Source organism: Camarhynchus parvulus, chromosome 1 (assembly GCF_901933205.1).
Source record: "Camarhynchus parvulus chromosome 1, STF_HiC, whole genome shotgun sequence".
NCBI classification, from domain to species: domain Eukaryota; kingdom Metazoa; phylum Chordata; class Aves; order Passeriformes; family Thraupidae; genus Camarhynchus; species Camarhynchus parvulus.
In genome coordinates, this window is record NC_044571.1 from 16,997,171 (window position 1) to 17,010,318 (window position 13,148).

The 13,148-nt window shown below is 43.0% G+C and overlaps 1 protein-coding gene across 1 annotated transcript in view; it reads right to left on the minus strand.

Moving 5' to 3' along the window:
• Positions 1-3,224, minus strand: part of REPS2 (RALBP1 associated Eps domain containing 2) — a 95,467-nt gene extending 92,243 nt beyond the window's left edge. Inside the window, 1 exon segment of the mRNA XM_030943335.1 lies at positions 2,988-3,224. Within this exon segment, the coding sequence (XP_030799195.1) occupies positions 2,988-3,206 (219 nt within the window). The 5' untranslated portion in view covers positions 3,207-3,224.
• Between the last annotated feature and the right edge of the window lie 9,924 nt (positions 3,225-13,148).

The window sequence follows — 13,148 nt, forward strand, 5'->3', positions numbered from 1 at the left end:
GCCCAGCAGAATTGCTGCTTTTAATGAGCCTGGGTGTAATGAATCTGTGTTCAATCACTTCATTCTTAGCAAGACCCAGCACTCTCGGGTGCATGCCATCTGCTCCGACTGACCCGGCTGCTCTTGGATTTTTTCCATCTATTCCAGCATTTCCTCTTCTGCCACATGCTCTGGCATTCCCTACCTGCTCTCTGTTACCTAGCCTATTTCATCCATGTAACTTCTTGGATCAAGCCAACTAACCTTTAAACCAAACCAGACCCTTCCCTGTTTGCTGTCTGAAAGCACCCACTACTGCTTTTCCCCTAGGAACTGACATCCCAAACAGCACTACTGCAGCCAGGATGCACCCACTGATTTTTGTTTTAACAGCAAACCCTGCCATTACAGGTAAGGAAGTGGAGGGAAATTTCCTGTGATGCTTGTGAGCATCATCCTGATGAGTAGTAAATCTCAATCAAAGAGTATAAGGTAAAACTCCTTCCTTCTCAGAGATTTATCCCACTTATTACACAAGTACAACTGAAGACAACAGCACAGGTTTGAGACTGCCGCAGCACTAAATGTCAGTTCTGGAAGCACCCTGATTTGTAAAACCACTCAGTGAATGCCTTGAGAATAAAAACTGCAAATTGCACATTGCTTACAAAACCATCCGTAACTGTCTCTTGCAATAGCCCATGCAAGGCCAGAGAATTGTGTTAAGTACCTTCTGGACTGTGCTTAGTAGAAATCCAGAACTGGTTTCCAAACCAAATCTCCCCATTTCTGACATGAATAAAGTCAGCATGACCATTTCTCAGTCAGTCAGTAGGGATGCTGCCTGTATACAAAGCAGTAAAAGTGACAGATGGGGATTTGAAAAAGCATTAAAAAACCCCAAAAATTTTTCATACTCAAAAATTATTTCAAAGAAAGCATGTTATCTTAACCCAAATGAGCTGTCTTGGCCTAAAATAGGTGTTCCCTATACTAGCAGAAAATGTATACCAGGAATCTCTGTGTATTGCTCCCCTAAATGATAGAACGGTAGGATTTTTAAATGGGAAAATATTAAATTGCATTTTTGGAATATAGTAAGACAAAACATCAGAAAAATATCTCAAATAACATTGTGGGATTTTCCCTATTAAAACATCCCCATTTGCAATTTATTCTTTTTAACTAATTCCATTAATTCATTTTTCCTGAAGTCTCAGTAAATGTAAGAATACATGACAGGGGTGGGTTCTGAGGACAGGCACACCAGCAGTAGAGCAGAATGCCACTGTGATTAGTGCCCTATAAACAAGAGGGGGAGGGCAGGAAGGAAAAAGAAAAACAGACCCAGCTCCCACAGGCCTTATTATCTGAATATTCCTGAAGCCAATTACAGGCTTCTTTGCCAGTAATGTTCTCACCACAGCATAAATATACCTGGAAATAATCTAAAATAGTTTAAAAAAATCCCTGAATGTCAAAACCAACCAACAAACAAATCCAAAAACAAAACCCCCCAAAACAAAACCAAAATCAATACCTCATCATTTCCAGGCTTAAATCACACATTAGTACCGAAATGACCCTGAAAACAAACTATGATAATAACACAACGATAAATTTCACTTAAATTATAGGGTAAGGAACGACATAGCTAAAATATGAGTTTTTTTCCATACTTCTTTGAAAAATTAAGTGGCTGTTTAGATAAGCCTTTTTATTTGAAATCAAATGTCCTGTTCTTCCTCTTTGCAAAAAGAGGAAAGAGGAAGAACACTCCTGATGCTGTATCTATGCAAAATCTCTACTTTCACTACTCCATTCACCTGCAAGACCAAGGTCACACTGTGGCTCAATACAAGGCAGTAATATAGTGCTTGGTAAGATTTTTGTTTAACTTATCTGGTAAAGAGCACAAATAGGAAGAAAAATATCCTTGAAACACCACAATTTCCATTCAGAATCCCCTGTGCAATACGAATTTATATAACCCATTATGAGATGAGCTGCCAGCTATCAGGACAGCAGCAGAGCTCAGTACCTTTGGGCAGTGCCTAGGTACACGACCTCCATTGCATCGTAACTTTTTCCCACTTGATCAGTAAAAGCTATTGAAGAACAAAATTCCTGGAAATAAAAGTTAAATTAATAAATAAATAAACAATCAGGAGTCTCCTACCTCTGTTCAGGAAGTAAGAGGTAACTACAGTGTGTTAGTTAAATTACTAATCCGCAGGTGGAGAAGACCCAAGTCCGGTTCCTCCCTGTTCCTGGAAACTGGCTGGCACAAGCTTTCTGCCACCCCGGACAAGCTTTTCCTCAAAAAGCAGGAGGGCTCTGTCCCACCGCCCCTGTTGGGGACCACTTTGGGGTTCTGCTGCTCTGACGGGGGAGAGCACCACGCTTCGCACCTTGTACTCGCGCTCGAGAACTGACATAAAACACCGCAACATCACTTTACCCGCGGACTTTTTATCTACTGAAACAACATTTAGGAAAAAACCCTCAGTGGTAAACCAGAAATTTAGCACATGGCACGTCCTTTCATACAACTGCTTTTATGACTTTCGGGGCCTTTTTGAGAAAGGCGACGGCACTACCGACCTGACAGGGAGAGCCCGCCCGGAGCCCGCGGGAGCGCAGCCTGGCACAGGGTGGCACCGAGGGGCACGGCCGGCCCTCAGAACCCCTCAGAACCGCGGAGCGCTGCACCGGCACTGCCAGCGCCTATCTGGAGGAGGCAGGCAGGCACGGAGCAGCCCCAGCACCGCCGCTACGGAGCGGGACCGGCCCCGCTCCGCTCTGCCCCGCCGCCGACAGGGCTGTGCCTCGTCCCAGCTCCACGGGCAGCGCAGGGCACCGGCCCGCCCGCAGCCCCCAACTTCCCGGCGAGGGCAGCGCCAGCCCCTCTCCCGAAGGGCTGCGGGAGCGGGTCCCGTCCCGCACCCCCCAAACCGCCGGCGCCCCGCAGCTCCGGAGGGAGCCGGACCGGAGAGCCCCGGACCCACCTGGTGCAGCGTGTCCGGGGGCAGCTGGGAGGCCCGGAACAGCTCGCCCACGCTGCTCCCCCCGGCGGCCGCCTCTGGGGGCGGGCAGCACCGCGAGAAGAGCTCGGAGTAGCGCTGCTGCTCGGTCTCGCTCAGGGGCAGCAGCAGACCCCCGGTGCCGGCGGCGGCGGCGGCGGCGGCAGCAGCGGGGCCGGAGCCCCCCGCCGGCCCCTGCTCCATGGCGGGGCGGCGCAGGCAGAGCCGCTCGGGCGGGCAGCGGGCGCCGCGCCGCCGGGGAGCAGGGGGACGGCCGGGGGACGGGCGGTGGGGCGGGAGGTGTGGCGGGGCCGAGGGGCGGCGCCGCGCTGCGGCGGCGAAGGTGCAGTCCCCCGCCCGGTGAGCGCCGCGCCGGCTCCGCAGTGCCCCGGCCGGCCCCGCCTCTGCCCTCCCGCGGGCCCTCCGGCTGCCGCCCGCGCTGCCGCCCTCCCGCTCCTGCCCCGCTGCGGGACGGCCCTCACGGCGCTCCGCGGCGCACGTCTTCTCCCAAGATCCTAGAATCACGGAACGGCTTGGATTGGAAGGGACCTTAAAGAACGCCGCGTTCCCACCTCCCTGCCGTGGGCAGGGACACCTCCCGCTGGACCAGGCTGCTCAATGCCCCATCCAGCGTGGCCTTGAGCACTGCCAGGGACGGGACATCCCTCACCAGGAGCGTTTTCAAAGTACCACCTGCTCCTGAACGTGCCTCGTGGGCACCACAGAAAAGAAATGGCATCATTCGATACCCTGCAGTGAGTCCTAATCGATTAGCCATGACGGTTTGAGAGAGAAGCATCTCACCGTGTTCTCTCGCTAGTTTTTGCTTTAACGTGAAGGGCAAAGAACCCCTTGTTCGTGGAGATGAGATTCCTCTTTATTATTCCTTTGTCAGCAGTGGCACTGTAAATGTTCCCTTTACGGGTCGAGCAACACCTCAAAAGTCAGGCAGGTCAGCAGCGAGGTGGGAGGGCTGGGGACGTCTCAGCCAGGAGGTTGGTTGTGTGTCTCATACTGTTTTCTGCAGCCTTTCTTCCCAGAAGTTCTTTAGGGAATTTCAAGGAATAAGCTAATCACAGATATTTACAAGGTGATCCTTGTAAATACCTGTGACCCACAGAGGAGTCAACAAGTTCTCTTCACAGCAGCTTTGGTGCATAGACATGGCCTGGCCCAAGGAGGAATCAGACTGCCTGCTGTTTGTTTCCATCCTGTACCATTAGCAATGTCAGGCCAGCGTTGTTACCTGTGTTCCTAAATGCAAAACATTTGGGAAGTCAGTGTAGTTTAATTTTTATATGCTTCTTTACTATTAATTCAGAAAAAATATGAAATCCAAATGTAATAATCTTACATAACATTTTTACTAAAAAATAATTCAATTTATGGTCTGTAAAGCCAAAAATAAAATTACTAGCTTGTCACTTCTGTTCTTGTTAACCAAACATTGTTACCTCTTTTTAAAATCTTTTTTAAGCTACTTTTATCATCTTCACATCACATATCTGTGCCTCCTTCTCACTTGCACAAAGCATGCAAACTCTTAATTCCTCTAATCCAAACTGAAGATTTGTTCCTGCCTTCTCAATGTGTGGAAAGCTGAATGCGTTGTTAGATACAACTATTAGCTGGTGAATAATTGAAAAATGCGTTTAAGGATGGAGTTTTATGGAGAAATCTTTTCTCTTTTAGGGACAGAGATTGTCATGGTATTTTCTCATTTTAAAACATATTGTTATGCAGGAGGGCAAGACTATTTCAGCAACTGAATCTTGTAGCCCAACTTAAAGTGACAAATACCTGTAGTAGCTCAAAAAAATTAAGCAAGTCCTCTTTAGAAGGCTCTGCAGAGCAAAGAGTGAATGACCTCCTGACTGCAAGAAACATCACCTGGACAGTCCTGAGATGTCACTGGCCTTTTCCTGTATCTCCAGCCAGGTACAAGGTACTGCTCTGAGGAAATGGTGCCAGCCATGTGGAGAGGATGTAGGACCATACCTAACTATTCCCATATTTAACTATATGACTCTCATGATAAAATATCTTTCAACCCAGCTTATGGAAGAACAGCTGGCTTCCACGTGAACTTGAACAGGAGAGATTGTATCCTGACAAGCAAAAGAAAACACTGTGAATAGTTTGTGCTAATTGCACATTTTTCTGTGCCTGAAAATGCTCCTTTGTAACTGACCAGCTCAATACTTGTGATGTCTCATCATAATGAGTACACCCTTTGCCAACACTCTAGCAGACAGCTTTTGATCTTGGTTGATGTATTAGCCAATGCTTCAAAGTTTTTCTAAGGTGTAACCTGGCAGGAAGATTTTGGAAACACACACTGTCGAGAACACAATAGTCTGTTTCACCAGCCACACCTCTTACTGCCAACACACACAGCTGCTTTTTTTTCTCCTTTGGACATTTTTCTCTTCTTCCTTGACCTTTAAAACTTGCATTCCTCTCTCCGTACAGCCCACTCTCATCAGAAGTTACACAGTGGCTGTGTTCACAACCAGTCTACCCCAGTGTTGTTATCTCCAACATGTTGTCTCCAGGATGTGAAAGAAGAGAACCACCCTAAGCTGAGGGGGAGGCAGGGAGCTCCATGCCTCTTGTGCCTGCAAGGTACGTGTGAGCCCAGAGGTGCACCTGGTATGAGCTGACCACCCCTGCTCCCCTTTTGGGGAATACAGGGGGTGGGTGCTCTGGTGTCTGCCTGCTCCCTGCAGGTGTTCTGCACTCAGCAGTGCCAACCACACCAATTTACTCGCTGCACCCACTCCTTATGGGGAGTTCCAACCCACCCCATGTGCCAGAGCCACTTTCTGTGCAGTCCAGTGCAATGACATTTATGGCCTTTGTGTGCCTCAAAGTTTTTGTGAGGGTACATTAGTTCAGACTAAGAGGCACTTAATGATAACAAAAGCCATACAAGTATCATAGGAAGAGATATTCAGCCTTCCTGTTTACATGGAAGTTGTGACATCACTACAGGTCACAAAGCTTCCCTACAACTAAGAAATGCTGCATGTCGGTATCAGAATCTGAACAATCCAAGTAGTTATTTTTTGCTGGAAAAAATAGTCAGTAATGTAAACTGAATTGAAATCTGACTTATCAAACTATGGCTTAGATCTGTGTGTGGTCCTCCTTCCCTCCCCACCCAACTAGTAATGCAATTACTTACTCTGAAGTCAGCCAGCAGCAGTCCTGCAAACAATTGTGTGATCACGTGTGGGAGGGAGACAGAGGTCGTAATAAAAAAAAAAAAACCAACCAAAACAAATACTACCAAAGGTGTGCTAATGGAAATAACAGTAATGTGGATGATAGGTATATTTTTGTTCAGGATATAAATTGGTATAAATTGTCATGACATAAAACATAACCTCCAGTAAAAAAATTCTCCCAATATTTTGGTATTTAGGAGATCCTGGGAATTTTTTTTTTTTTTTGAGCAGTACAACCAAACACTAGTCACTCAAATTTGTGTGTTATTTCACAAGTCTTAGGGTTGAGATCATGTCAGACTTGTCCTGGCCCAAAAGGCTTGAGATTTGCATTCCAGCTGACAATGGAAACACTCCATATATCGCCAAGTAAAGCTTTGGAAACTCATACAAATGGTTGGCTGGAAAACTGTGATTTAGCTTTTCCCAAACCAGCTCAAGTGAATCTCACCCATTTTTCCTCATAACAATTCTTTTTATTTACTTTCTTTGCAAAATCAAAGAAGACTTTGATGGCAAGCAACTGGTGGGGCATGTTTCCTGACCTTGGTATCAGACATGCTTGGAATATACTTGACAGGCCTGCTGTTTAGTGTATAGATTCAGCATGCAAATACTCATATTCTTCTTTGCATTGTTACTTACATGGAGATCCTGTTTCTAAGAAAAACAGGAGAAATGCTTAATGAACTGTACAATTTGATTCCCTATTGTCCAGCTTGTTAACACCTTTAATGCATGAAAAAGACTAAGAAATAGTAACTGTTTTCTACTCTGACCAACTCATTGTTTTCAAAAATTAGATGACATCATAAATTTCACATTGTGGAAGATGCAATTCCTGGCAGGTTGTTTGTTTTCTGTAAGCAACTGAGTACATAATGGAGAATTAGAGTTTCTGTCACAAAATATTTTATAAATATCCATATATTAATTAGTTGGGAGGAGAGGAGACAAGGAGGGAAAGAGGACCACACACAGATCTAAGCCATACTTTCATAAGTCAAATTTCTATCCAGTTTACATAACTGACATTATTTTTTCTAGCAAACAATAAATACTTGAATTGTTTTGATTTACTGGTATGTAAAGTTTCTTGGTTCCAGGAAAGCTTTGTAGCTTAAAATGATATTACAACTAGTTGTGTTTAGAGTGTCTTTTTATAAAGTCCTTTTATGAAGATTAATGCATACAGTATGAGCTTTAGTTGCAGAAGGCAAAACCCATGCACACGTCTTTGTAAGAGCAAGGTCAAAAAAGTACAGTGCTTTTCAGGAAAGTACAGCCACATTTCCATTGATTTCCACCACAGTGCCTCCAGTTTACTTCTTTTAAAATAATGGCTTCATGTGAAATTGAAAAACAATTTAGGTGCATGTTTGTTTTAGTTTTGAAATATCCACTTACTTTTATATTCTGCAGAAGCAAAAGGTCGCTCAACAAACCAAGCACTAGAACATGTTGTTCCTCTATCATTTGTCCTTCAACTTAGGAAATTCACAAAGCCTTCAGCCACAATTCAAACACCAGGTTTCACCGAGAACACACCAAACCTTACTTTGCAGGGTGATCATTCCTAAAGGTCCTATCATCAGACACTTGAATGCCTGAACCAAGAAATGCTGCCAGGGGAAAATATCTATGTAATCCCAGAAGTCCTACACAGAAAAAAAAAAAAAAAGAAAGAAAAGAAAGTAAATAAATAAAGTAAATAAGAACTTGTTAATGTCTTCTCCCATACACACAAGATAAAATGTACAACTTGCAATATATTCTGAAAGTTAACTTTATTCTCATGGACAAGGAGAGCAACACATGTTAGGCAGAAGGGGCCATTATAAAGCACAGATGATAATTAAAGTAAATCTCTTAGTGCTTTGTGTGGCAGCTCATGTACCATTGCTTGTTTCTTTTAACTATCTGTTGCTCGTAACCACACTCCTAACTGAAAAATAATCACAGAAAGGCACAGAGACATTAGACACTGCAATGAAGCCGTTAATGCAAAACAAAATGCATATTTTCCATTTGAAGAAATAACAAGTAAAAAAAAAAATCACTGTACATTTACTCATCTATGTGTCCTGCAGCTAATGTGCTGCTCAAAATTTTGCCTTCAGAATTGGAAACAAATTCTAATAAGTGTTCAGTTATCAAATAACCTATTGACCATAAAGGGTTTTCAGTGCTACTACTGCAGTCTCAAGTTTCCTATGTAGTTTTGACCTAAATATGTTCCCTTTCGGGCAAATAGGATATGCCCTTATGCCATTTTCCTGGTTACATTTTAGCGTAGCAAGTGGTCCATCTTGTCCTTCAGTTAATTCATGAACTCAATATAAACCACAAACAAATCTGCTGCAATTCACTCTGGCTTCTGCTGTTAGTACAGACAGTGGAGATAAACCAACAATAAATTCTATTTATGACTCATTTTCCCAGACCAAAACCAGGTACAACAGTGCCATTGCAGCTGCAGAAAGTATCGTGGGATGCCCTTTCAGCAGGAGTGTGCACTGTGCTGTAGAGCTTGTAACCTGCACATGGCAAAGCTTTTCATTCAGCATCAGCCTGAGAAGGGTTGTACTGTCCCTGCGTGGCTCTTTATGCCAAAGGCACGGTAACAGCAGCCAGTGCTGCAATGTGATAGCAGCTCCAGCTCCCAAATCCCACGTGCCAAGATGGAGAAAGCCACAGCAGTTCATATTCCCCAGCAGCCAGAGCTGCATCTCCCTCACCCACAGCGCCATGGCCCAGCCTCACTCCTCCTCAGGAGCTCTCGCAAGGTGGGGTTTGTGGGATCTGGGCAGGGCAGTGGGGCAGGGCTCAGGAGCATGGATGGGTGGGTGGAACAGCTCTGAGATGTGCCAGCCACAGCCTGGCTGCAGAACCACACTGACACTGTCATGTAGGAGCCTCCTTTCCCTTCTCCCTCCCTTCTAAGTTCACAACAGATACTTGGGATATTGTTTTCAAAGATAAGAAACCTGAGAGACCTGAGTGGTGTTAGTTTGGATTAGGCTTTTTTTCTCAGCAGCACAGGAGAAGATCTTCTTGTTTTCTAGTAAAGCCTTCCCACAACAGGGACAGTCAGAGCCCCTGAGGCCACAAACAGGAGATACACAGGAAAAATAACACAGACCATAGCTGGCCTCTCAATGTCCCTGCCAGCCCAAACATCACCAGCCTGTTCATGGTCAGCAGCCAGCAAGCAGGGGAAGGTAGCACAGAGGTAATTCAGTGCCGCTCTCCCATGTGGAAGGCTGAGCTGCAGCGTTGAACACAAGAGGTCCCACATGGATTACACATCTTGACCTGGGCCACAGTGAAGACAGAACACAAATGGTTTATGGCACGGTGACAGGAACAGCTTTCCCCTGGGAGCCTCTCACAGCTTAGAGGAAGATGGTCTCCTCAAATCCCTCTTCAAACTATGTCTCCTGCTTGCAGACTCCAGGAGGGAATAGAGGTGGCTGACCCACTCTTCACAGGGTACTGCCAGCTTGCTTCTTAGCTCTGGACCAGCTTTACTGAAAGTATTCTTAATTTCCAGCAATGTGAGAAAAGAAATGGCTTCTATTCTTTGCAATATATTTAAAGTCTTCCATAGATTTGATATTGAGGTATCTAAAGCCACAATTTAAAATAGGAATAGAAGCAGGCCTGAAATAAAGGCTAGTCTGTGCATATACACGTTTTGTGCTATTGAGCCAATATCATGTCAGCTATTATAAAAATCATATCTTTTTAGTTACATGTGTTCATATTGCCAGTATTTGATTGGCAAAGACTAAATATTGTTAGAGTACTATTTGCTTTGTCATACATCATTTTTTCAGTGTAAAAATTTCAGGCAGTTGACAGCTGACATATTATTATTCAGTACAGAGATGAGATATTGAATTTCATCATGGTAAAGAAAGGTGTGTGCAAAAAAGAGAAATTAGTCTTGTGACTGAGGAGTGTACCTCAGTGAGACTCAGAAAAGGGTGGTACTGCTCCTACCTTTGCTACATTTGCTGTGCAGCCCTGCAGATTCTTGAGTAGTAGTAAAAGGAAACATTTTCCAATCATACTGCAGTCTTGTGAGATACAGGCAATCTCCTGTGAGATATAGGCAATCTCTTGTGAGATTATTGGGCATTGAGATGTTCTGAAAGGGTGAAGGGGATCAAATAAAAAAAAAGAAAAGAAAAAAAAGGGGAAAGAAAAGAAAGACATCTCTGCATAGGCAGAGTTTAAGCTCTCTTCACTGGTTCAGCCTGCCTCCTGTCTAAGCATTACCACTGAAGAGCTCAGATTTGCATGCATGGATCCTCCTGGACATATTCTGTGTCTCCCCTTGTCATCAAGCGCTGCAGGACAAAGCAATAGATGCAGCCTTTCCTGTTTACTACTCTGGGTGTGGTACATCAACTGCTCCTGGCTCTAATATTAGAAAAACAATTGGAATTGGGCCACAGCATGTGTAGCTACTCTCTCGTGCTTGGTCAGTTAGATGTTTACAAATATTTCCTACAATACCATTCCAATTCTGCTCATAATTAATATTTCAATCCCTTCTGTTCAGGTGCAGGAACAGTGCAGTGAAATTCAGGACTAGTTCTGTCCTGAAAAAGCATAGCTAGAGACAAAAGGTTTTACAAAAGATTGCCATTCTACAATAAAACTTCCATGGATGTCTGGTGGTTTTGCTTTATCAAGCTATTAAAAGTGTCTGTGTCTTGTAGCCTTGCAGAAACCTCAAAGGGATCTGCTGAAGCCACAGATGAAGCATTTCAAACTAGGATGGCTCAAAAGCAAAGCCCCTGCTCCTGGAATCCCTGGGTTTGTAGTGAATATGTACTAGCAAGCAGACAATCATTTTTGAACAGTTGTATTTCTGAACACTGTTGTACTTTGCACTTAGTTTAAAGAATAAACATTTGGCAAGACTTGACTTCTCTAAAACTGTGCATATTTAAAGGGAGGAATATTTCTTATGTGTTGGTTATAATTTAATGAACATTGTAGTTAATTTGAGGGAGTAAGAATTGTTCAGATATCCTAATTTGAGTTTTTTTGGTTTTGGTTTTTGGGGGGTTTGGTTTTTGGGGGATTTGGTTTTTTGGTGGGAGGGTTGTGGGGGTTTTTTGCTAAGTTTTGGTTTTGTGGGTTTTTTTGGTGTTTTTTTTTTTTTTGTCTTTCAAGGTAAATAAGATACAGTTTTATTAAATGTATGTTCTTATATAGTTACAGAAGAGTCTACTTATTTCTAGAAAAGAGCAGCTGTCAATGTTATATTTATACTGTCAGTATTGTACTTATTAACTATCAATATTGGAATAAACCAATATGAATAATTTCATAAAGTATGAATATTTACAGTAAAAACAGGATATGGGATGGGGGGAATTGCAGGGGGAGGGAAATTTTACTGTGCTTTGTAGCATAACTGAGTGTTTCTGGTGCTAACTCTTGGTACCCAAACACAGTCAGGTAATCCTGTACCCTGAGAGCAAGATCTTTTTGTACATGCTTACCTTTAAAATCCATAAAAGAATACTGAATTTGCACAGGACTGGACACAGCTGCTAAATTAAGCATGTGCTGGTTAATGGTCTAAAAATTTACTGTAAGATAGATATCACTATAATAGATTTGGAAAAAATGACCATGCCAGATGAGGCCTGACCTCAGTAGGATTTTCTATTTTAGTGAATTTTCATTGAGGCTTTCATGGAACAGTGCATCCTGAGCAGGCACGTAAATGAAAGTCATCATCTAAAAAGTCAAACAACTTTTCCAGTTATAAGAAATGTCATGGAAAGAAAATTAAATACAAACAAAAGGGAAAGCTAAAAGGAATAGCTAAGCAGAATGACTGGCTGTAAGTTCTGCAAAATCCTTCAATATTTAAAAAATGTGTAGGAATTAAAAAAACATATAGGCAATTATCAGCTTTCAGACAAGTATATTTTTTCTGAGATATCCTCATTAAAAACATTTCAGCAAGGAGAGAAAAGATTATGGTATTGCAGGGTAATATCAGAGATGCTTGAAATTCGCAATAGAAAACCAGTCCTTCTGGGACATTCAGTGAACAGATGTTCAGAGAGTCTGCTGCTTGCAGTAGTTACAAATCAAAACCCTGTGACAGATATTATAGATGCTGAAGTCTGCAAGAAGGACAGATTCTCCTTTCTAGATTTTTTTAATGTCAGCTCTAGTAATCTTTGATCTTATAGATTCAGAAAGATCCAATTATCTTATCCTGAGAAAACGTATCCGAGATATGAAAATGGAAAGTAATTTAATTATCAGCATTCCTAATGTTAAAAAAAAAATCAAGCCAAACCAACCAACTTTTTTACTCAAAAAAGTTCTTCTCTTCTGAAGGCTTGACGATGTCAGCATTAGGTTTTATTTGCAGCAGTCACTCAAGCCAGTGCATGGCAATCTCATAACATTATTGAAATATTTTCTAATTCCTTAGTAGAACTTTCAGGGCTTTTTTCTTGCTTTCTGCAGTTCAGTGGTTACCGATGGCAAAGAATCAGCTTGTTGATCCCTCTTGCCTTTCTTGAAGTTCTGTCCTGGCCAGATATGTATTGCTCAAATTCCAAAAGCACTTGCTTGGAGCTTCTCTGGATCATCTGTGAAATTCAGCTTTCTGTGCTACAGGGAGAGAAAGCACTATAGCTGCCACAGCAGCTATTAGCCAAACCCTATGTTATCTGCTAAATGAATACTGAGAAAAATCTTTATGCTCAGGAGGAAGAAAGTAGCATGCACTTGGCAAGGCAGCTATATTAAACCAGATACCAATCTCAGCAGAACTAGAATTAATTAAGAGTAATTGAAATCTACTTCCACAGTGAAGAGAGTAATTTTTTATGAATATATATTTTCTTATCTTTATGTTCGAACCTTTAAG